This window comes from Mirounga angustirostris, unplaced genomic scaffold (assembly GCF_029215605.1).
Source record: "Mirounga angustirostris isolate CCGP_5_RB_7025 unplaced genomic scaffold, mMirAng1.0.hap1 SCAF_12, whole genome shotgun sequence".
Classification (NCBI taxonomy): domain Eukaryota; kingdom Metazoa; phylum Chordata; class Mammalia; order Carnivora; family Phocidae; genus Mirounga; species Mirounga angustirostris.
The window spans coordinates 72,578,584-72,603,115 of NW_026991720.1; the positions used below are offsets into that span (position 1 = coordinate 72,578,584).

Below are 24,532 nucleotides of genomic sequence, written 5' to 3' on the forward strand. Positions count from 1 at the left end.
GAACAGAGAGTTCCTTCAGGAGTTGAGCCTAAGGCAGCCAGATTGGTGACCAATAACTCACTGCTTGGCCAGGGACAGTCAACAGAACATCCGCACATCATGCACACTGCTCTGAGATTCCAGACAGAGCTAGAGGGCAATAACTAACTGACTTTGGGGAAGGACAATTTTAGTTGAGGGTTATTTGTATATTTGCTAGGAACATTTTTTAAAATGCAGAGATAGGGAAAGTAGGATCTTCACATCCTGAAAAGTCGAAGGGTGAAATACAGTAGACTAAGGTCATTTTTTTTGGTTTTTTTGTTTTTTGTTTTTACTCTTTTGCTCAGCTTGTGTCATCTGCCTTGTCCTTCTGGTAACTACACCTTCTCTCCTTTGTGGCTGTCATCCTTCTAAGTGGTTCTGCAGCTGTCAGTCAGTTTTGCTCCACCATTTCTATCCTACTGCAATCATCCAACCCAGTCAGTGGTACTCAGGGTAGCCCATCCCTCTGGCCCAGTAACTAGTGCTGGACTGGACAGAAGACCCAAATAAAGCCAATTAGAATTTTCTTTGAAGTTGTATACAGACATTGGGAGGTATCTGTTGGGAGCCAGGCTCTTTCGAGCTATATGGAAAATGTCCACATTTGCCATAGGAGAAAAGGAGGTCAATACATAGAGGGAGGCAGAGCTGAAAGATGAAGAGAGGAAATGGGAAAAACATCCTTGGAGATTTAGCTGTGCATGATCCCAAGGCCACCTCTGGACTTCCCACTTTTGTGAGTCAATAAAAATCAGTTTGAGTTGGATTTCTGTTTATTAAATTAGTTTGCGGGGGGCTTCTGTAACATACCACAAAAAAGATTTGACTAACACCTTAACTAAGTCTAAAAAGTCTTCAAAGAGCAGAACTTCACATTATCCAGAGGAACAGCATATTATATTCAACATCCTTAAATTGGTAATGCATAATTTAAGACAATTACATGGATTTTTTTCTTGTAGCTAAGGAAAATGACCCACATAAATACAAAGCCATGCCAACCTGACTGTCAAGAGAGTGACAACTGAGAAGTCAGCTAAAAGACTTTAAAATGATGGTAAATATTGCTCCATGGGAAAGCTAGAGTATTCATTTGGGGTAGAACTCTGTTCTAATAAGCATATATGGACATAAAAATTGACATTTTTATAAGCAAGTATCATTAAAATGAAAACAAATGCAGAAAGGGGAAGGCATACTAATGTTTAGTGGTTTGTTAACATTGTATAAACCAAGCAATATTATACTTACAAAAATATTAACTGTTACTGTGCAAAGGGAGATTTTAAAGTAGTGGACATTGGGAAGATCAAAAGAGCATTTACTCATTATTTATGGGCAAATACTAAGTAAAGCAGAGGTTACACAGATATATAAAGCACTGTTATTGCTTTCTAGAGAGTGACAATTTAATCAGCAGGTGCAATATGTACACTTTACAAAAACAAAATCGGTGATATGGCATGTGTTCATTGGCATATCCAGATTTGGATCTATGACCCTATCTACCTCCCCTACTCCAGGCCCTAATACACACACACACACACACATGCACATGCACACGCACCACACACAATTCTTCAGAAAAAATAATATCAAGGTGGGCATCTTTGTGGGATGTGATGAATGGGATTTATAAGCATATTTTACAAGCATGTGAGTAGTGGTCATTTCTTATGAATTGTGCAGTAGATAAAGTAGTTTGTGGAAGATTCCAAAAAACCCACTGGGTTTGCTGTTACTTTATTCCTTTTTGTCCCAAGCAATAATCCATATCAAGATGCAATGAATGAGAAAGATGTGAGTATGGGGAAAACCTAGAATCTACTAAATTGCAAAACTCAGTTTTCTAATTGGCCCTGGCAAAAAAAAAAAAAAATTACTTATGACATGATTTGTCATGGTAACACTATGATTGAAAACTATCACTCCAAAGATTCAAAGTGACACATAATGATTCTCAACAGCAATGAAAGCCCAGGTGAGACTTAGCACTAAGTTTCTTAGCATGGTTTTTGAAATTTTATTTCTTATGAAGAGAAGATACCAATAAAAAGATGTTTTCCATATGCTGTGTTATGAGCTATGTGTTGGGGGGTAGTATAGTTTTTGGTAAGAATGTTTTCTAACTCTTAAAAGGCTAGCCATATACTATTAAATCACAAGGAAATGTTTCAGATGGAATCTGAGGAAGATTCCCTTACAGTTAGAAAAATAAGCATATAATATACCATTCAAATTAGAATATTTGGGGGAATGAAAAGGAGTCAGTACAATAATTTCACCAAGTAAATGGTGGTGAACCACCACAAAATAGGATAGTCCTAGGCATACCAGGCCATCTCTTCCAGTCCTTTATAGTGCAAGAAGAACTCAAATGTTCTTGGTTGCTTCATGAATTGCCATTTATAAATTTTGGCATTCCCTCTGGGAGGTGGCAGGCATTGTCATCGAAAGTCTGGGAGGTACCAACAGGTATCAGCAGAGGCCATCTTTTTGCAAAAGATAACACCCTAATTCTGTGTTGACCATATGGAATTATCCCTTAGTTCGCTTCTATGAGATACTGGGAATATATTAAAAATGACACTCAAATAATCCTATGCCCAGAATTGCCAGAATGGCTATGTATATAAATATTTTAAGATAAAATTCTCTACCTTCTTATATTATAGAGTATATTAAATATAATTTAATGACTTCAAATACCTTCTAGTGGCGCAAGTGTTAATTCAAATCAATAGTTATCAAAAACTGTCACGTGCTGGGAAATGTGTGAGGTTGTTAGAGATGCAAAGAGGAATAAAACATGCACTCTGCCCACAGGGAATTGAGAATGGGAGGAAGGTAAATATGCAAACAATCTGAATGCTATGAGTTACAATCCAAAAATGTACATGTTCAAGATCCAGAACAGAAATTCAGGGGAATTGAAGGAAGTATTCTTCTTGCTTTAAGAGGAAGTGAAGAATGCATAAGGATGAGGAAAAATGACAGAAATTTTATCAGTTTGGGGAGTAAAGTTTGCCCCTGGAGGCTCTACTTTTGTCTATAAAATTAGAGAAAAACCCATCTGTTGAGAATGAGGGAATGTGAGATTACATTGGAACATTAAGGATGGCAAAAAAGTTTTGGAATTGCTGCTGTGGGAAATTTGAGGGAATGTTGCTAACCAAAGGCAAGAAATGGGTAGTCTTGGGACTCAGGTGAGATGAGAAATTATGGATTTGTAGTTGCATTAATGCAGACTTTGGTGCAATATGCTCCAGTAGCAATAGGCTAATAATGTGTAACAAATGAAAAACAGACCAAAGGACCGATCAGGTCTAGGGAATGCAGATCCAACACAGCTAAAGATGAGAAGGCAAGGACATTAAAGCAGTGGTGATTTCTGCAACCTCCAGTGAAATAAAATAATTTGTATAGGCAAGGATCATCAAGGCTGCTGACTTCACAAAATGTTCAACAAACTTATCTGCTTTCTAATGAAAGTCCTCAGCATGAGATATTCCTGCCAAAAAACTAAACTGAAGTTGATCAAGCCTCTATATGTAATCATCAGTTTACAAGAACAAAAAATAGGAACGAGGAACATGATAGAGCACATTACGGAGCACAGGATAAAGCAAAATCCAGGTTGTGGGAATCGCAATAGAACAAACAATTCAGTTTCTACAACAAATAAGTTACAATAAAGAAAAAAGAGGGAGAAGGAGCATATAGATAAAAAGAGATTCAAGGGATATATCAGTCAGTTGCAATGCATGGACTTTGTTCAAATGAACTTCAAAAAAATTATGAAACAACAAGAGAAATGTGGTTATTTCCTGGATGCTTGATGATATCAAGAAGTTAATTTGGGGGCACCTGGGTGGCTCAGTTGTTAAGTGTCTGCCTTCGGCTCAGGTCATGATCCCGGGGTCCTGGGATCGAGCCCTGCATTGGGCTCCCTGCTCGGCGGGAAGCCTGTTTCTCTCTCTCCCACTCCCCCTGCTTGTGTTCCTGCTCTCACTCTCTCTCTCTCTCTGTCAAATAAATAAATAAAATCTTTATAAAAAAAGTTGTTAATTTTTAGGTATAATGATGGACTTGTAATATTTTAAAGCAGAGTATCTATTATATATATATACACATATATATATACACATACACACACACACACACACCCGGAATGAGAGCAAGAGGGAGAGGGGGAGAGAGTGATAAGTATTTGTAAGTAAAATGATACAGTATCAAAATCCTTCTTTGTTTCAAAACAATCCATTTTGGCTGGGAGAGAGCATATATGAAAGATGGATCTTGCAGTTATTTGCAAATGACATTACAGATAAAGGGCTGGTATCCAAGATCTATAAAGAACTTCTCAAACTCAACACCCAAAAAACAAATAATCAAGTCAAAAAATGGGCAGAAGACATCAACAGACACTTCTCCAAAGAAGACACATGAATGGCTAAAAGACACATGAAAAAAATGTTCAACATCATTAGCCATCAGGGAAATTCAAATCAAAACCACATTGAGATACCACCTTACTCCAGTTAGAATGGCAAAAATTGACAAGGCAAGAAACAACAAATGTTGGAGAGGATGTGGAGAAAGGGGAGCACTCTTACACTGTTGGTGGGAATGCAAGTTGGTACAGCCACTTTGGAAAACAGTGTGGAGTTTCCTCAAAAGTTAAAAATAGAGCTACGCTATGCCCCAGCAATTACACTACTGGGTATTTATCCCAAAGATACAAATGTAGTGAAAAGAATGGGCACATGCACCCCAATGTTCATAGCAGCAATGTCCACAATAACTAAACTGTGGAAGGAGCTGAGATGCCCTTCAACAGACGAATGGATAAAGAAGATGTGGTCCATATATACAATGGACTACTACTCAGCCTTCAGAAAGGATGAATAACCACCATTTGCAATGACATGAATAGTACTGGAGGGGATTATGCTAAGTGAACTAAATCAAGCAGAGAAAGACAATTATCATATGGTTTCACTTATATGTGGAACATAAGGAATAGCATGGAGGACATTAGGAGAAGGAAGGGAAAAATGAAGGGGGGAAATCAGAGGAGGAGATGAACATGAGAGACTATGGACTCCAGGAAACAAACTGAGGGTTTTGGGGGGGGGGATGGGTTAGCCTGGTGATGGGTATTAAGGAGGGCACGTATTTCATGGAGCACTGGGTGTTATACGCAAACAATGAATCATGGAACACTACATCAAAAACTAATGAAGTACTGTATGGTGACTAACATAACAACCAAAAAAAAAAAGGTTAAAAAAAAGATGGATCTTGCAGGTGTACAGTTCTATTATACCATTTTCTCTGCTTTTATGTGTTTGAAAATTTCCATTGCAACAAACAAAGAAATGTGGAAGAATATTTCATTCAAGTGAACAGCCATGAGAATTCACAGGAAGGATGCTTGAAGGAATCCATAGGAGAGGGCCAATAAGCTGAAGGAAAAATGAGAGATTAAAGGACTAGAGGGCAGTCTCCTGACGCCAAAAAGTAAGTACAGTGTAAGGGGAACGAAAATTTAGGAGCCACTGTAGACTGTGCAGGGCTCAGGGTGTGGCCAGGGAAGTGACTTCTTAATGCAGACCTGAGGAAGTCAGGAGCCTGAGGGATCAAGTGTGTCTGGGCCTTCGCCGAGTTTAAAAAGCATGTAGGTTAGATGGAGAAGTCCATGAGCCAGGAGCCCAGGTCCTCATTAAATGAAGGACTGGCATGGATGACCATAAGAAGGCGCACAGAATTGTGCATCCAAATCACTATGACAGATACCAGTTACTAGAGTATGCTCTTTTCTAATTAGTGATTTCATGTCTGTCTTTCGTGTTAACTGTCAGTTCTCCAATACTGGTTGAATGGTTTTGTAAGGGTTGCTGCAAAGCCCTCTGTAACACAATACCCCTCAATTCTTATGGCATTTCTACTTTCTTCCAAATCTGAAGTGAAGAACAATGTCAGCTACCTAATCCTCAGAGAAGGGAACTTAGCTACATTTTAGGTAAGGAACAATGTGTCATCCTTTCTAGTTTTGAGATAATAGAGTACCAAGGAAATTTTCACTGCATCTCAAAGGGCTTAGCTTTTCCTTGACTTACAAAAAATTCTTCCCAAAGTATAATTATTTTCAAGCAAAAAAAAATTTTTTTAAAGCATAATTTTCTAGAAGGAAGTACATTTACAACTGTAAATTATGTGACTTTATAACATTCCCAAGACAATTTTCTCATATATGTTAACTTACTTTCTTATCTTCTGTGCATAATTGACAATTTTTCTTTACAGCACATGCTATAAAAAATTAAGTGCAAAAATGTAAATGCAAAGACCATTTGTTGCTTAATTTTATATAAAAGTGCATCTCATTTAGTCATTCCTGTTTAATGGCATACTCATCTATCCCCAGTGTTTTATTTCATTATTTTCACATATCTAGACACTTTTCCCATTACTATTTAAATCCTAACTCTCTTATTTTCTACTATCGCTGGGAAAAATGTGAAATGGCATTATCCAACTTTGATTAGCCAAGTTAAGTTCTAAGAAATAACTTCCAAAAACCAATAAGGAAAAACAAATTGGCAATATCACTATATATTTACAACATCATACTTTAAAAACCTCTTTTAGTAATTCCTTTGTTATTCAACATGGTTTTGCTAAGATATTCCTGGCTAATTAGTCCTTAGTGGCAGAGGGAGAGGGACAAACAGACTCCCCACTGAGTAGGGAGCCTGATGTAGGGCTCGATCCTGGGACCCTGGGATCACGACCTGAGCCAAAGGCAGATGCTTAACCGACTGAGCCACCCAGGCACCCCAGGTCTTTAAATATTAAAAAAAAAAAATTAATTCTTCATTTTGTTGTGCCACAAGTTTTAAAAACTTCTCCCAGATGAGGATTTTCATTCTTCTTGTTTCATAAAAAAATAAACAATATAATTATATTTGAAAGTTCTAGAATAAAAACTATAAGTCTGGAAAAAAAGCATTTTGATGGTTCTTTTTCTTACTCCAACATCTCTGTAAAGTAAGTAGAGCCTGGAATTAATACCCTAGCTTTCACGTGATGCAATAACAATAAAGTCACTTTATTATTTTGGGGACAGAGTTCATAAGCTCTGTGGGAAAGGTCAGGCCTTTCTATTTAATTTCAAATTGTTTGATTGGATACAGATCTGATTTGGCTGGCAAAAGACTTACGAGAGTTTTTCAAATTAAGCCCTATTGAATATTACTTCTCCCTACCCTTTTGGAGTCTCCAAAGGGAAGTTGACTAAAAGGCAAGGTCAATGGGAAAGATTCTACTACTTCAGCTATGTTGGGGCAGCCGGCTTTAGGCTTACTTCAGGAGGCAGGAGCAGGGAAACAAAAGGCATGTGACTTAGCCACATGGGCTCTCCAAATTCTACTTGTTTCCCACAGCTGAAGTTTTTACATTGGAATAATGTTAGATTTACAGAAAAATTTCATAGATTATACAGAAAGTTCCTGTATACCTCTCACCTGTTTTCCCCATGGCTAGCATCTTACCACTATTACGGTACATTTATTAAAACTAAGGAATTGACGCCAATACATTACTTTTAACTAAACTCCAGATTTTACTAGGATTTCATTGTTTTTTTATACTAATGCACTTTTTCTGTTCCTAGATCCAGGATCCCACATTGCATTTGGTCATAATGTCTCCTTTAGTCTGTGACAGTGTTTCAGTCTTTCCTTGTTTTCCATGACCTTGACAGTTTTGAAGAGTATTGGCCAAATATTTTGTAGGATATCCCTCAATTTGGATTTGTCTGTTTCTCTCATGATTAGACTGAAGATATGGGTTTGGGGGAAGAATACTGCAAAGGTGAAGTTGCCACATCACATCATACCAGCATGTACATGATATCAACATGGTTTTCATTTACCTTTTTTATATTATATACATTAGAGAAAGTTGAAGATGTAGGGCTGCTGTTAGCACTAGTTGAAGACAGGGCATCTTTGTTTAAACTAGGAAAAGGTGACTCTCTGAAAGAACCAACTAGAAAAATGCAAACCCTTTCTGAGCAGCCACAGCCAGCAATCAATCCAGCTTCATGGGAAATATAAATTGGCCTTCACTCTCAGATTATGTGGAATCCTTATTAAGCAATTTATAAACATAAGTGCTTATTTGAAAACAGTTATAACCAATCTTCACAATCCTGAAAGGTGGTTATTATTAACCTCACTTTATTGATGAAGAAACTGATCTCAGAAAAGTCAAATAACACATTGAAGTTCACTTGCTAATAATGACAGAATGTGGGTTTAAGCTCTTTTGACCACCAGTACCTCTGCTTTCTCCTGGGAAATATAACCCATCCTTCCTTGGCAGGAACTGCTCCTTCCCAGCAGTAGACACATGGTACAATTGGTAACTGCCCCCTCCTACACAAACTCCCTGGTCCCAGCCAGGCATGTAAGGCACACCTGAACCAAAGGGGGCGAATCCCAGACCACACTGGTCTAGGGAGAGGGAATATGACCAAGTCAGGCCAATGAGAGTCTTTCTCTGACGATTTACAAATGAAAACATGAGGTTAAGAGGTGGCAGGGAGCCACTTTCTCTTTGTTTGGGAAGTTGAGAAGATGGAGCTTCCAGTGACCATAGAAGCCCTGAGGAGGAAGCTAATAGGAGTGAATGAGGTTGATAAGCAGAGAAAAGGAGAGACAACAAAGGAGAAATAAGGAGATGATGGTGATTCACTCATTTCTGAGGTCCCATACATTTCTTTTGTTTCACTTAAGCAAGACAAATTATGTTTTTCTTACATGTAAAATCTTGGTTTCTTACACTGCATCTAAAAACATTCCAGTTAGTATAAAGTCCACAACTTTGTTTCTTTCCACTAAGTCCTGATATTTTCCTTATTTTCATTCCTGATACTTATATTTTTTCCAAAATTAAAACAGGATTATTGTCTTTCTGTAGCTATAAAAATGATACATGTTCAATATAAGAAATACGTACACAGTAAAAACAAACATTGAAATTCCACCATCCAGAAAAACTCTTGATTCTTCATCTTAAGCAAATTATTTCCATAATCTCAACTTAGATTTTGGCATCATTCTGGATGGCTCCAACCATGAAATCTTAAACTCCAATATTCTATTCTCTAACTGGAATCTTCTTTCCTTTCCTCTCTCACTTGCATTTTGACCTCACTCAGAACTTCACTTTCCTTGACCTTGAACTTGTTTGCCCCTCATGGCCTCATTTCCCGCTCTTTTAGCTTGACTCTCATGTCAGTGAATGACCTGATATGGTCCATCTCAGAGGTTTAGACTAAACATTTGTATAACTACCCAGCAATTTTTCCTATAGTCTTTCCTGCCCTTATTGGAGAACCAGTGAGGACCAGCTAACCTACATGATCATATTTTACATGAAGCAATAGGTTCTTTCTTTCTTTCACTCTATCCCTGAAGAAAGAGGTACTAGCTCTTTAAACAGCTAGGTACCAGATTCTTCCCTTACCCCACAGGCCTGATTTTTGTATATCTATATTCTATCTAGTCACTTCCTTCCTCTTAATTATATATTTTTTTCACAACTTCTGCAGCATCATTCTCTTCTAGTTCTCCTGGAACATCTCTGGCCACTCTTTTTGAATTTCTTTGACTGATTCCACTTCCTCTACCAATGTCTAAAATGTTATTCCATAAAGTTCCATCTTTGGTCCTCTTCTCTTCTCCCATGAGGACCACAATTTGAAACACCTAGAGATGCTAGGCATCAAAATATATTATACCAGATATCAAAACAAGAACTTTCTTTTTGATTGGCATTGCAATGAATTAATAAATTAATAACTTAAAAAATAGAACAGTTTAATCAGACAAGCTGATTCTAATGTTTACCTGGAAGGGGAATTATTTTAAGAACAGCTAAGAGGGAAAAAAACAAAACAAAACAATGGGGGGCCAGATCACAAGGCTTTATATATTATAATTTCTATATTGTAGCTTTATATTTTATATACTTGATCTGTTGATTTCTGATATAGGCATGTAAAGTGATCCCATGTGGATTTAACTTGTCAATTGCTCTTTCTATTTCTATCAACTTTTGCTGCATCTATTTCAAAACTATGTTGTTTGATGAACAAATCTTCACATGTCATCTTCATGTACTGTGCTATAATATCAGCATGGACTATCACTTCTACTTAAAGATTTTCTTTTACTTAAATTCTATTTTATCCAATATTAAGATTGCTATACTTGCTTTCTTTTTCAGCGGCATTTTTGAAAGGTGTATTTTATTCCATCAGTTTATTCTTTGTTCCCTTATTTCCTCTAGTGGTTTTGAAGCCACACCTCCTGTTTCTATTTACATATAAGCTATTTAAAAATTTTTGAGGGCGCCTGGGTGGCTCAGTCGGTTAGGCGACTGCCTTCGGCTCAGGTCATGATCCTGGAGTCCCGGGATCGAGTCCCGCATCGGGCTCCCTGCTTGGCGGGGAGTCTGCTTCTCCCTCTGACCCTCCCCCCTCTCATGTGCTCTCTCTCATTCTCTCTCTCTCTCAAATAAATAAATAAAATCTTAAAAAAAAATTTTTTTGAGACATATATTTTATATGCCTTTTTTTTTCAGTAGGCTCCATGTGGGGCTTGAACTCACGTTCCTGAGATCAAGACCTAAGCTGAGATCAAGAGTCAGATGCATAAATACTGAGCCATCCAGGCACCCCTTATATGCCTCTTTATAATCTTTGCCTAATCAGGATCTACATTCTCTACCTATATAAGGATCCTAATATGCTTTTGCTTTCTTCCTTTTCCTCTCCATACCACTTCCCAGGTAGATATAATCAAGAATTCTAATTACTGTTAAATACTTATGAATCATTATTAAATTATTATTATATTTAAGTTGCTGTTGACTTAAAATCGAACATTTAAAATTAACTCTAAGTTTTATTGGTCTCTTTGTTTACTACTCTTTCTTGAATGCTACATTTCCCTTTGGTTCATTTTCATTTTTCTAAATAATATCTTGGAGTATAAATTTCAGAGAGGGTCTTGAGTGATAGCAGTTACTCTAAGTATATATAATATAGGAAACTTAGTACTGGGAATTAGGGGTCCAGGTGATGGAAGAAACTGAAAAGTCCATGAGGGGAAAGACAGTGAAACCCCACTTCCTCCCAGATATCAGCAGCCCCTAGGCTAGAAGAAAGGGAAGGAGGCAGCTATCAGAGCCCAATATAATATGCATACTTTAGAGTGTAAATGATAAATATTCTTGGTGTGTTCAACATTAGCAGAAATAAATGGGTACTTATGGAAATAAGGAGAAAACCTAGAAGCCTTGCCTCATATTCATATTATTTAGCCTTCAATGTATTTCGTCAGAGAAATCTCCCTTTTTACCTCATTCTGATATCTTTACTTTGAGACTCGTTTCATTGAATCTATTTTTTTTAAGATATTATTTGAGAGGGAATAAGAAAGACAGCATAAAAGCACAAGAGCAAGAGCGCAAGAGCGAGGAGAAGCAGACTCCCTGTTGAGCAGGGAGGCCAGATGTGGGGGCTCGATCCCAGAACCCTGGGATCATGACCTGAGCTGAAGGCAGATGCTTAACTGACTAAGCCACCCAGGTGCCCCTGGTGGTGCCCCTGAATCTATTTCTTATTTGGTGATTCTCTAGCTAAAAGCACTTGTGGGGACATTTGCATTTGTTCCTTGAGTTACGTTTTATTCTAGGGTACATTATTTGTTTTCTACATGCTACCAAACTCCTTAATTTCATTATTTAGTTAGCTATGCAGTGTTTGCATAGTTGCTCTGTTGTCTATTTTCATCTTACTAATGCTTGGATTGTTGGGTTCAGAACTTCTATTTGTGCTGACATGATGTAGGTGACACCTTGACCACCTAAAACTATCCTTGAGATGTTTTTCTGAGAAACTACAGTTTTATGGTATTTTATGTTCTATTCATTCAGTTGTTCTCAGCACCTGACAAAGGGAAAGAACTCAGGTGAGGCTGTGCCAGACTTTGTTAGAATATCTGGGCTCTACACTCTTTTAAGATTTTGTCATTTTCCTCTGCCAGGATTCTAGCTAATCGGAGGCATTACCCATTTCCATAAAAGGGACTGTAGATCTGCCCCTAAATCGAGTTTCCAGCCCAGGAACTGACCTTTCCATCCATTGTTCAGTTCTTCTTTTTCCCTTTTTTCTCCTCTGTAACAATTTCCTCTGTTATTCTTCAGAACGGTAAAGAATAGGATACCCACTCAATTTGCATCTCTCTAGTTCCAGGAGTATTAATGAAAATTTTTGGAATTTAGTTACTCACTAGTGACTTCTAAAGGGTGATAGTGGTATTTGGAGCATTGTCACGCTGTACTATTCTGTTCTGATGCAGAATCTTTCCTTTATTTTTTTCCTTGGTTGCCAGTGGCTTTTTAGACTATGCCCCTTTGTTGTTTGGTTGCTCCTGGTGAAAGAACATCACTACATGTTAGTGTGGTTTTTTACTCTTTCATTAGATATTGGGGGAAAAGATTCCTAACCCAAAGTTCCAAGTGCAACTATAATTTATAGGAAATTGCTTACTGAGCTCTCAGTTGTAAGTGAATATCAGGGTTGAAAGCTCTGGGGATCAAAGCAACCCAGAGCTTTGTGGTAGGTCTCACTTGTTGTGGGATCATTCACAAAGTCCTGTGGGAAAGGCCTATCAATCTGAGTGCTAGGAAGGATGGAGGTGGGGATCCTAGTAGGGGTTAGAATCATTTTCTCAGATTTGGAGCTGAAGGAATAATGTCTAAGAAACCATGTCCCTGTTAGATGGGAAGGTTGAATGCAAGCACAAAGGGGAAATGCCTCAGGCTAGGAAGCAAAAATTGGGGGGTGGGGGGAGGTCCAGGACAGGCTGAACTAGACTTTCCCTCACAAAGGGAAACTGTTTCCACAGAAACATCGAACAGGGTTGGTCAGTCCTAGAATTGAGCTACCTAGAATCAGAACCTTCAGTCTTTGGAGACCAGACTATATTACCTATAATTCTTGATTTGTTTGTGTCTTTGTTCACTCCCTTTTAGTTCTTCATCAGCATTTTAATAAAGCCTTTAGAAAAGTTCCAGTATGACTCCAATTTGCTAGAGAACAAAAAGAAGGATTTGTTTCTATGCTTGGCCTATGTTTTTAGGCACTGTTTGTGTGGAGAACATGGTGGGGATAGTACTAGAACACTGTTCCTCTTGGAGTATGTATGGGGATGACCAAGGAGTCAAAAGAGAAAAATCTATGGGAAAGATGAAACCAAAGGAAACAAGCTAGGCCTTTTGATTCAGCCTCTCCCTACTCCCCATCCTCTCAAAGGGCAGTCTCATTTCAGGACAAAGCTGAGAGCTTTGGGTTTGGTTTTAGTAAGGAAGACCAATTTCCTTATAGATACTAACATTCTTTCAGACTCTAGAAACCAGACAGCAGTAATTCTTATAGTCTTCATACAAATAGCAATCTTGGCTTTACAGGGCATTTCCCAAGTAATTCAAATCCTGTCCTTATTCTATCTATACAATCTCAATTTAGGATACTAAAAATCTTATTTCCAGGTTCATGAATTCAACTCAGCATGAATTTTAACGTTCCAAAATTTCTTCAGTTGGGGAGGAAAACTAAGGGAAGTCTCCAGACCAAAGCAATTCTTTCTTAAGACACAAATTAAGGGGCGCCTGGGTGGCTCGGTTGGTTAAGTGACTGCCTTCGGCTCAAGTCATGATCCTGGAGTGTCTGGATCGAGTCCCGCATCGGGCTCCCTGCTTGGCAGGGAGTCTGCTTCTCCCTCTGACCCTCCCCCCTCTCATGTGCTCTCTCTCATTCTCTCTCTCTCAAATAAATAAATAAAATCTTTAAAAAAAAAAGACACAAATTAAGGAATGTATTAAATAAAACCTTAAACCACTAAGACTAGCCATGACTATTGAGCAGAGTCTGATTAGCTAATTTACAGCTTACAGCACAAACTTTATGTGCTTTATAGGTCATGTAAAAAGTGAGGGGGGTGGGGGGGCACATGCTTTCCCAAATTTTTAAACTGTTTTAATCCACTCTTCACATTTCCGATAAAGCAAATTGAGTCCAATTAAATTGGATTTCACCAAAAACATAAAGAGCCCTAAAAAATATCTTACCACCAACACTAAACAACAACTTTGAGATGAAAATTTCAGGCTGCCAGAGTGGCACAGCCAAAAGGAAATATGGTGGCAGTGGCGTGTATAGGGCATCAGCCTCTGGGCTTGGAATGGCTCACCATCATCCAAAGACTTTGATCTCTGCTTGCCCCTCTGTCTGGCGATGTGGGAAAAATGATTCTCAGAGAAGCTGATAAGCAGTTGAATAAGAAAGAGGGAAAGGAAAACTGGCAAGAGGATTTGGCGCCATGCCCGCAGCCAGCACATCACTCCTCCAGCCTGGGTTCCGCCAGTTCCAGGCCAGTTGGACCGTGGTGGGCACCAGGTACCAGGTTGGACAGGAGGATCCCTGATGGGACTGTGACCTGACCAAATCACAGCACCTTCCGAGGCAGCCCCTTCTGAGCCCTAGACCCCAGCATAATTCGCAGAACCTTAGAACTTGTAGTGTTCCAGCCAGAACGCGGAATGTTGGTAATGCAATCCCGGCCTGCTGTGGGCTCAGGCTTCCTAGAGCCCTGACCACTAGGGAAAGTTCACCCACTGGACTTGATGGGTCCCTGTTACCCTATTGCTTTTGGAGCAAGGCCTGGATTCTAATGTCCACCACTCAATAGCATGGAAAGCACTTGTACCTTTCTGTGCTGTTTTCCTCAGATATAAATGAAGCTACCATCCACCCCACCCCATGGGGGTTGCTGTGCTGCAGATAAGCAGTGAAACTGATAGCTCTGTAAATCCTTGATCTTCTCCTTGACTGGTCTGTGGACCTAGGGCACGCTTTGATGTCGTTTCCCAAAGTATGGTGTATTCCAAGTGGTATGAGACGGATATCCTTTACTTTCATAGCTGTGAATTTATTTAATAAAAGATTTATTTCTTTATTTTAGAGAGTGTAGGGGGGAGGGGCTGAGGGAGAGGGAGAGAGAAACTTAAGCAGACTCTGAGCTGAGCGTGGAGCTGGACATCTCCATCTCGACCCTGAGATCACTACCTGAGCAGAGACCTGAGCTGAAACCAAGTGGGTGGCTTAACTGGCTGCACAGCCCAGGCGCCCCTGTGAATTTATTTTTAATGTGTATTGGAAAACTGTAACTAGTCGGTATAGTGATATAATGGCAACAACATAAACTTTTAAAATAAACCTATGTTAAAATGCCAAGTTTCAGAAATATAAATAGTAGTACAAAATTTAAAGGATACAACAAAATTGTTAAGGTGGTTCCAGAATTACTGAAATTTGAGCAAGGATGGAGCATGGAAACTTGTGCTTCACTGGGTCCTATCTTGCTTTGTTTTTCCAGTTGTCCCAAGGTTGATGCAGTTGTCCCAAGGCTTGGCATATTGATCTAAACTGCACTCTGAGGCCTATGATCTAGTACTGACTATAAAGATGGAGATGGGCAAGACATAAGCAGAGTTTCAGGCTCTTTGCTTGCCTATCTGCAATGCAGAGGACAGACCAACCGAGGGTTATTAGCTATAATATGAAAAATATAAACTGACAAGAAAAGGACAAAAAAAAAGAAAAACAATGGAAAAATGGACAAAAGATGTAAAGACACTATGTATAGAAAGGTAAATCCAAGTAGCCAATGAATGTGTGAAAAAATATTTCAAAATATGCTAGTACTAGGAAACTGTAAACTGAAGTAATAATGAGCTAGCATTTTGTATCCATCAGGTTGGCAAAAATATTAAAACAAAGTTAACACATATTGCTGGTGAAGATATGGAGAAAAGTACCATTTTTTCCTTTTTGGTGGAACTTTGAATTGTTACAATGTCTACGGAAAGCAACCTGGCAATAGCATTTAAAATTAAAAATACATATATTCTTTATGTGCATGTTTTTGTTTGGGAATCTGCCTTTCACCACTGCTCAGTTCTCATGGTATGAATGGGGCCCCAAAATCTATCCTGGAAGTGGGGCGTGAAAACTAGACCTGAAAAAAAAATTAGAACATGCTATTTCCCTGGCCACCATGAGGTAGATAGGTGGGCACATGACCCACGCTGGTCCAATCCAAGTTAATCTCAGGGCTTCTGCTAGAAATGCTAGGACAAAGATGTTTATCTTTCTCTGGATTCAAACTTGAAAGGATTTAATCCCTGTAGCTGCTAAAAGCCATGCTTGAAACCCTGTAGTGTGTGGCTGTGAAAATGCCCAGTTTAGAGCATAAGTGACTAATGGCCTTGGCTGTTGTCCCTCAGATGTTCCACCATATTCATGCCAAAGCCATGCTTCCTACAGGCTTCTCTCAGCCAAGACTAAACATGGTAAGAACATTAATCCAGAATGCCTCTAATGGAAGATTTTGGCTTGAGGACTCCACATCAATCTGGTTGAAATTTTCTTAGAACTAGGCTGTACTCTGAAATCCTTCCAAACAAATCTCCATTCCTTCACCTCATCCTACAGGTGTCATCCCTGTATCACTGTTTGAAGATTCTCTTCACCTTCACCTTCACTAGCTCCCTTTCTGTTATCTTTCCCAACTGTTTCCCCAATAAACCTCTTGCACTTCTAGTAGCATCTTGGCAGCTGATCCATGAAGGATACAAATTAATACAAACACCACTAGAAGTTTTGGAGGAAACAAATTGTAAGGTAAAGCTTTGAAACTGGTTCAGTTACTATTCAATGGGTAAAAATGATGCCATCTTGAACAGTATGTGGAGTATGAATAGTCCCTGGAGAGAGATGACAGCTGAATTGCTAAAAAAAATTCACTAGTGGTAAAATATTTTCCATCTAGGAAAATGATATGGTGGAGAGGAATGTCCTGGCAGGTGTAATGATTCAATCATTTGAAAGATAAAGGGGAGTGGTGCCTACAAGGACAGCAGAATGGGTTGGTTATAGAGTTGTATTGATGCCCTACAGAGGGGTAATGAGAAACCAAGGGCTACTGACTAGCAGTTAAAGACTAAGTGTGAAAGCCAGAGGATCTCTTTGGTAGCCTTTATCTCCTGTAGTGGGAATGGACACAGCTAAGCAGAGAATGAGGACCTGATAGTGACAGAGTTCCAGAGACATTTATGTGTCGAGCCAGGCAGGTCTCATGCTAAGGCCAGAGTTCTGGCTGGGAAAGCTTGACTGAAACATGGCTTCTGTGTTTAAGTACCACCACCTGGTCTCTATTACTTTGGAAGCCTCATTAATTCCATGGATATTAATGAGCCCAGTTCTGTGACTATCTCTACTATCAGTTTTGGTTTATGGAGGAGAGCTACTGAACTTCTTAGTGATGCAGTTCTCTTTTTACCACCATATACCTGATGGCCTTGGTATATGGATGGATCCTCCTGAGGATGTGATGTTGACTCTACAGGTCCCCTTGAAAGCTCAGAGCTTGTGGAGGTGGACTACCCATATGCTGGGAGTCCCTACTACCCCTTCTCCTGGCTGATAGGCCAATAACTAGAGTTAAACTCAGTAGAATCCAGATGAGGACACACTGTGGCTGATAAGAGAGGAAAAAAACTATATTCCATCGTATAACTAGCTTGTATTGGAAGGAGTCAATGAGTATCACTGATACTGAATTTTGAAGATGCTTATCCAGGCACTAGAATGTTAAACTGGATAAGTGAGATTTCATCGACTTGGTGGTACTTTCATGGGACATGGGATTTAATACCCTAGCAAGACCCCAGGGCATGGGGCAAATTCATTGTTAGGCTGACTTTTAGAAGTCTGAAGAAAGTGAGGGCCAACCTGGGGAAAGTGGTAATGCCTGAGTTGCCTACACAGAAGGAAGAGGAAGGAAGAGAAAGGCAATGCCTGAGTTGCCTACACAGAAGGAAGAGGAAGGAAGGGAAAGGCTGAGAGAATTGGGCTTACTGAAATAGATGCATTATGTGAGGCTAGAAAAACCACCAGATGATTATGTTCCAGGAGAGGGTCCAGAGAAAACATCAAGGCCATCAGAAACATGCTGCTAAGAGGGCACTAGTGTTTAGTGATGCAGGCCAAGATTGATAGTAGAAGCAGTCATGGAACTGGGCTTGCTTATAGCCAATGGGAATGATGGAGCTCCCAAAGTAATAATGGTCAAGTGGTGGTACTTAAACACAAGAATTCAGGAGGCCACAATAATCAAAACAACAGCCAAAGTCAGAGGGCTGGCAAATGGGGGCTTGAATCATAGGAGACGGCTAAAAGAACATGGCATTCCTTGGGGTAGAATAGAGGGGCATTAATCAAGGGTGCTGCTTAACATCCACAATCAGAAAAGGGCAGGAATGGAAGAGCAGGAGGCTGAGGTCATAGCTCCAATAAAAAGTCACAATCCCTTCCTCAGCGTCCAAACTTGAGCCAATTTTCAAATCCAGAACTCATTGACTGAAGAAGTGTCCAGGTTCTAGAAGGGACTCCACAAACAACTGCATCAAAAATATACTATAATGATTCTTCCAGTCCTTCCCCATTCACTACGATTATTTACCAGTGGCTGTAAAGTGTAAAAAGAGGAATACCTGACATTTTTGAGGACTTTTATACACAGGGCCCAAGTTGACATTGATTCATGGAGACCTGAATCATCACCATGTCTAATTCTGTGTCGGCATCTGCTTCTCAAAGGACTCTACTTCATAAGGGAATAGCCAGCATGAGAATGGAGTCATTTCAGGAGAAGAAACAGAATCCTGCTGATCTATCTGGAAACTAGATCAGACAGACCCTGGAGTCAATTTGTTCTATTATCTGAATCAGTAATTCCCCTTTTGCTTAAGCCAGTTTAACTTATGTTTTCTTATATCTCTTGAGCATTCCTTCCTTGAAAGCAACATATTAAGATTCCTCAGAGGAAGGAAAAATGATGATAACAGATGTGATTATTGTTCTTAAGCAAGGTCCCTGTGCTCTTTCCTAGAGTTGATCTGAATATCTGCAATGAGGAAGGGAAATATGTAAGTCTACAAATCCCATGTATAAAGCTCCTTTGTTCATAAATCAAGCTTGCTATCTTGCTCTTTCTAGCCATATACGCATTTCCATACAGGTATGTATACTTATATACACATACTACAAAATGAACAAAAATTATCTGTTTATCCAAATAAATAAAAGATAAAGGGAAACTTTTTTGATATTGTCCCAAATTAAGAACAGAAGATTGTGATTGCTGCCTGTTACAGAAAACCCGTAATTTTCAGGGCAGAACAGCAGAAGAGATCAGGACACTCCCTCCCTCAGAGCGTCACTTTGCTGTCCTTAACTATAAGCCTCCCCTTGCCCAAATGTATACCTCACCAGCTCTGAGTCCCCGAATCTGTTCAGATAATTGCAACATCCCACCTCAGGCAGAGTTGAGAAAGTGATGTTACCACCCATCATGCCTGAAAATCTTACACTGACCTCAGTATCTTGGTGCTTTATAAATGACGTTTCATCGCTTCATCTTGCCCAGAGAGAAATTTGCCCAGAGACGTAGCCCCAACTCTCGCTGACTTGGAGTCAGCAATCTCACACACTCCTGACATAATGGTTGTCCCTTATTCATCACCCTCCCAAACCAACCTTAGTTGATGACTTTGTTTATTATCTCAGACAAAATAGAACCAGTCAAGAGGAAATCTAGACTCCACCTCCACATTTACCCTAGTGCCTCCACTCTCATTCTCTGCTTTTCTGCCTGTTGCTATAGATGAATTATTCATGCTCCTATTCAAAACCAAACCTGCCCCAAGGGCACTAGATCTCACCTTCCACATCTCTCCAATAGCATTGCTCCAACAACTCTCCTCTACTCCTTTTCATCCATGTGCTGCTGACTCCTAAGTTTATATCTCCAGCTTGGACCTTTCCTGTCTCCAGTCAAATATTTCAAAATACTTATTCAACATCTTCAAACAATGTCAAACAAACATTTCATCTCTACATGTTCAAAACTTATGATCTTGCTCCCCCCCCAAAAATCAACCCAAGGAGGTCCACATCAAGACACAAAGGGGGGGGGGCACCTGGGTAATTCAGTCGGTTGGGTGTCTGCCTTTTGCTCAGGTCATGATCTTAGGGTCCTGGGATCAGGCCCCGCATTGGGCTCCCTGCTCAGCAGGGAGTCTGCTTCTCCCTCTGTCCCTCCCCCTGCTCATGCTCGCTCTCTCTCTCTAGCTTGCTGTCTCTCAAGTAAATGGATAAAATCTTAAAAGAAAAAAAGACACATAGTAGTTAAGATGACAAAAAGTAGTGATAAAGAAATAATTTGAAAAGCAACAAGAGAAAATAAAGCAGTTACATACAAGGGAAACCCCATAAGGCTACCTGCTGATTTTTTAGCAGAAATCTTGCAGGCCAGAAGAAAACGGCATGACATATTCAAAGAGCTGAAAGGAAAAATTCTGCAGCCAAGAAAACTCTATCTAGCAAGTTTATCATTCAGAATTGAAGAGATAAAGTGTTTCCCAGACAAAAAATAAAGGAATTCACGGCCACTAAACCAGCCCTACATTACTCTTAAAGTGGAAAGCAAAGACCATAAGCAAGAGTAATAAAAAGTAGGATACACAAAAGCAGTAAAAATGAGTGTATCTGTAAAAAGCCAATCAAGGGGACTCACAAAATAAAAGTATATAAAGTATGACATCATATAACTAAAACGTGAGGAGGACAGGAGTAAAGAATGGGTTCAAACTTAAGCGACCATCAACCTAATATAGACTGTTATATACAGAAGATGTTCTATACAAACCAAATGGTAACCACAAAACCAGTAATAGATATGCAAAAAATAAAGAGAAAGGAATCAAAGTATATCACTAAAGAAAGCCAACTAATCATGAGAGAAGAGAGCAAGATAAGAAAGGACCGAGAAAAACTACAAAAACAACCATAAAACAAGTAATGAAATGGCAATAAATACCTACCTATCAATAATTACTTTCAATGTAAGGGGGCCAAACACTCCAATCATAGGATTTAGGCTGACAGAATGGGATTAAAAAAAAAAAAAGACCCACTCATATGCTACCTATAAGAGACTCCTTTCAGACCTAAAGACACATGTAGATTGAAAGTGAAGAGATAGAGAAGCATTTATCATGCAAATGGCTGTGAAAAGAAACCCAGGGTAGCAAAACTTGTATCAGGCAAAACAGAGTTTAAAACAGAGACTATAACAAGAGACAAAGAAGGACACTATATAATCATTAAGGGGACAATCCAACAAGAAAATATAACAACTGTAAATATTTTTTATTTAAATTCAATTAGCCAACGTATAGAACATCATTAGTTTTTTATATAATGATTCAATTGTAAGTATTTATGCACTCAAAGTGGGAGCACCCAAATACTTAAAGCAGTTAATAACAAATATAAAGGAAGTAATCAATAGTAATATAATAATAGTAAGGGACTTTAACACCCCACTTACATCAATGGACAGATTATCCAAACAGAAAATCAACAAGGGAAGAGTGGCTTTGAATGACACATTGGACAAGCTTGATTTAACAGATATATTCAGAACATCCCATCCTTTTTTTTTTTTTTTAAGATTTTATGTATTTACTTGAACGGCAGGGGGGGAGGCATGAGCGGGGTGGGGGAGGGGCAGAAAGAAAGGGAGAAACAGATACCCTGCTGAGCAGGGAGCCCAATTCAGGGCTCGATCCCAGGACCCTGAGATCATGATCTGAGGCAAAGGCAGAGGCTTAACCAATGGAGCTGCCCAGGTGCCCTTAGAACATCCTAGGTCGGGCGCCTGGGTGGCTCAGTCATTGAGTGCCTGCCTTCGGCTCGGGTCATGATCCCGGGGTCCTGGGATCGAGTCCCGCATCGGGCTCCCTGCTCGGCGGGAGGCCTGCTTCTCCCTCTCCCATTCCCCCTACTTGTGTTCCTGCTCTCGCTGTCTCTCTCTCTGTCAAATAAATAAATAAAATCTTTAAAAAAAAAAAAAAAGAACATTCTAGGTCAGCAGAAAACACATTCTTTTCAAGTGCACATGGAACATTCTCCAGAATACATCATATATCAGGCCATAAAGCAAGTCTTAACAAACTAAAAAAGATCAAAGTCATGCCATGCATGTTTTCTGATGAAAATGCTATGAAACTAGAAGTCAGCCACAAGGGGTGCCTGGGTGGCTCAGTTGTTAAGCGTCTGCCTTCGGCTCAGTTCATGATCCCAGGTTCCTGCGATCCAGCCCCACATTGGGCTCCGCTCAGCAGGAAGCCTGCTTCTCTCTCTCCCACTTCCCCTGCTTGTGTTCCCTCTTTCGCTGTGTCTCTTAAAAAAAAAAAAAAGAAATCAACCACAAGAAAAATCTGAAAAGAGCATAAATACATGGATGTTAAATAACATGCTACTAAACAATGAATGGGTCAACCAAGAAATCAAAGAGGAAATTAAAAAATACAAGGAGACAAATGGAAATGAAAACACAATGGTCCAAAATCTTTGGGATGTAGCAAAAGCTGTTCTAAGAGGGAGGTTTAGAACAATACAGGCCCACCACAAGATATAAGAAAAATCTCAAATAAACAACCTAACCTTACACCTAAAGGAGCTAGGAAAAGAAAAACATATGAAGCCCCAAACCAATAGAAGGAAGAAAATAATAAAGATTAGAACAGAATAAATGAAATAGAAACCAAAAAAAAAAGGAAAGAAAGAAAAGAACAGGTCAATGAAACCAGGAGCTGGTTCTTTGAAAAAATCAATAAAATTGATATCTTTAGCCAGACTCATAAAAAAAAAAAGAAAGAAAACTCAAACAAATTCAGAAATGAAAGAGGAGAAATAACAACTGACACCCCAGAAATATGAGGGATTACAAGAGAATATTATGAAAAATTATATGCCAACAAATTAGACAACCTAGAAGAAATGGATAAATACCTAGAAACATATAACCTCCCAAAATTGAATCAGGAAGAAATAGAAAATATGAACAGACCTATCAGCAATGAAATTGAATCAGTAATCAAAAAACTCCCAACAAACAAAAGTCCAGGGCCAGATGGCTTCACAGGTGAATTCCACCAAACATTTAAAGAAGAGTTAATACTTGTTCTTCTCAACTATTTCAAAAAATATAAAAGGAAGGAAGACTTCCAAATTCATCCTATAAGGCATGCAGATACCAAAACCAGACAAAGACACAAGAAAAAAGAACTACAGGCAAATATCTCTGATGAACACAGATGTAAAAATCGTCAACAAAATATTAGCAAACCAAATCCAACAATATATTTTAAAAAATCATGCACCATGATCAAGTGGAATTGATTCCCAGGATGCAAAAAGGTGGTTCAGTATTCACAAATCAATCAATGTAATACATCATATCAACAAGAAAAAGAATAAAAACCATATGATCATTTCAATAGATGCAGAAAAAACACTTGACAAAGTACAACATCCATTTATGAAAAAACCCTCAACAAGATAGGTTTAGAGGGAACATACTTCAACATGATAAAGGCCATATATGAAAAACCCACAGCGAACATCATACTCAATGTGAAAAACTGAGAGCTTTCCCTCTAAGATCAGGAACAAGACAAGAATGTCCACTCTTACCACTTTTATTCAACATAGTACTGAAGTCCTAGCCACAGCAATCAGGCAACAAAAAGGAATAAAAGGCATACAATTTGGTAAGCAAGGAATAAAACTTTCACTATTTGCAGATGACATTATACTCTATATAGAAAGCCCTAAAGACGCCACCAAAACTACTAGACCTGATAAATAAATTCAGTAAAGTTGCAGGATACAAAATCAATGTATAGAAATCCATTGCATTTCTATACACTAATAATAAAACAACAGAAATTAAGAAAGCAATCCCATTTATAGTTGTTCCAAAAAAGAATAAAATACCTAGAAATAAACTTAACCAGAGAGGTGAAAGACCTGTACTCTGAAAACTATAAAACACTGATGAAAGAAAGTGAAGGTGACACAAACAAATGGAAAGATATCCCATGCTTATGGTTTGGAAGAACAAATACTGTTAAAATGCCCATGATACCCAGAGCAATCTACAGATTTAATGCAATCCCTATCAAAATACCAACAGCATTTTTCCACAGAACTAGAACAAATAATCCTAAATTTGTACGGAACCACAAAAGACCCAGAATAGCCAAAACAATTTTGAAAAAGAAAAACAAAGCTGGAGGTATCACAATTCCAGATTTCAAGTTATACTACAAAGCTATAGTAATCAGAACAGTATGATACTGGCACAAAAATAGACATATAGATCAATGGAGTAGACTAGAAAGCCTAGAAACAAATCCATGATTATATGGTCAATTAATCTTTGACAAAAGAGGCAAG

The 24,532-nt window shown here is 38.9% G+C and overlaps 2 protein-coding genes across 4 annotated transcripts in view; both read right to left on the minus strand.

The window, feature by feature from the left end:
* PTTG1IP2 (PTTG1IP family member 2) overlaps window positions 1-14,502 on the minus strand; it is an 81,622-nt gene extending 67,120 nt beyond the window's left edge. Inside the window, exons 1-2 of the mRNA XM_045864760.2 lie at window positions 14,355-14,502; window positions 6,293-6,339 (exon numbers count right to left, since the gene is read on the minus strand). Coding sequence (XP_045720716.2) covers window positions 6,293-6,339; window positions 14,355-14,502 — 195 coding nt within the window. The remainder of the gene's footprint in view (window positions 1-6,292; window positions 6,340-14,354) is intronic.
* The window catches only part of CLDN12 (claudin 12), a 117,507-nt gene that overhangs the window by 56,439 nt on the left and 36,536 nt on the right, over window positions 1-24,532 (minus strand). Inside the window, exon 6 of one of the 3 annotated variants that reach the window (XR_010406543.1) lies at window positions 21,925-22,471. The exons of 1 other annotated variant lie outside the window; for it this stretch is intronic. Coding sequence is in view for 1 of the 2 variants with exons in the window: in XM_054505310.2 (XP_054361285.1) it covers window positions 22,331-22,471 (141 nt within the window). In the remaining variant the exon portion in view is untranslated. Of the gene's footprint in view, window positions 1-21,924; window positions 22,472-24,532 lie in introns of those variants that run through there. One more of the 3 variants, XM_054505310.2, reaches the window with a different exon arrangement.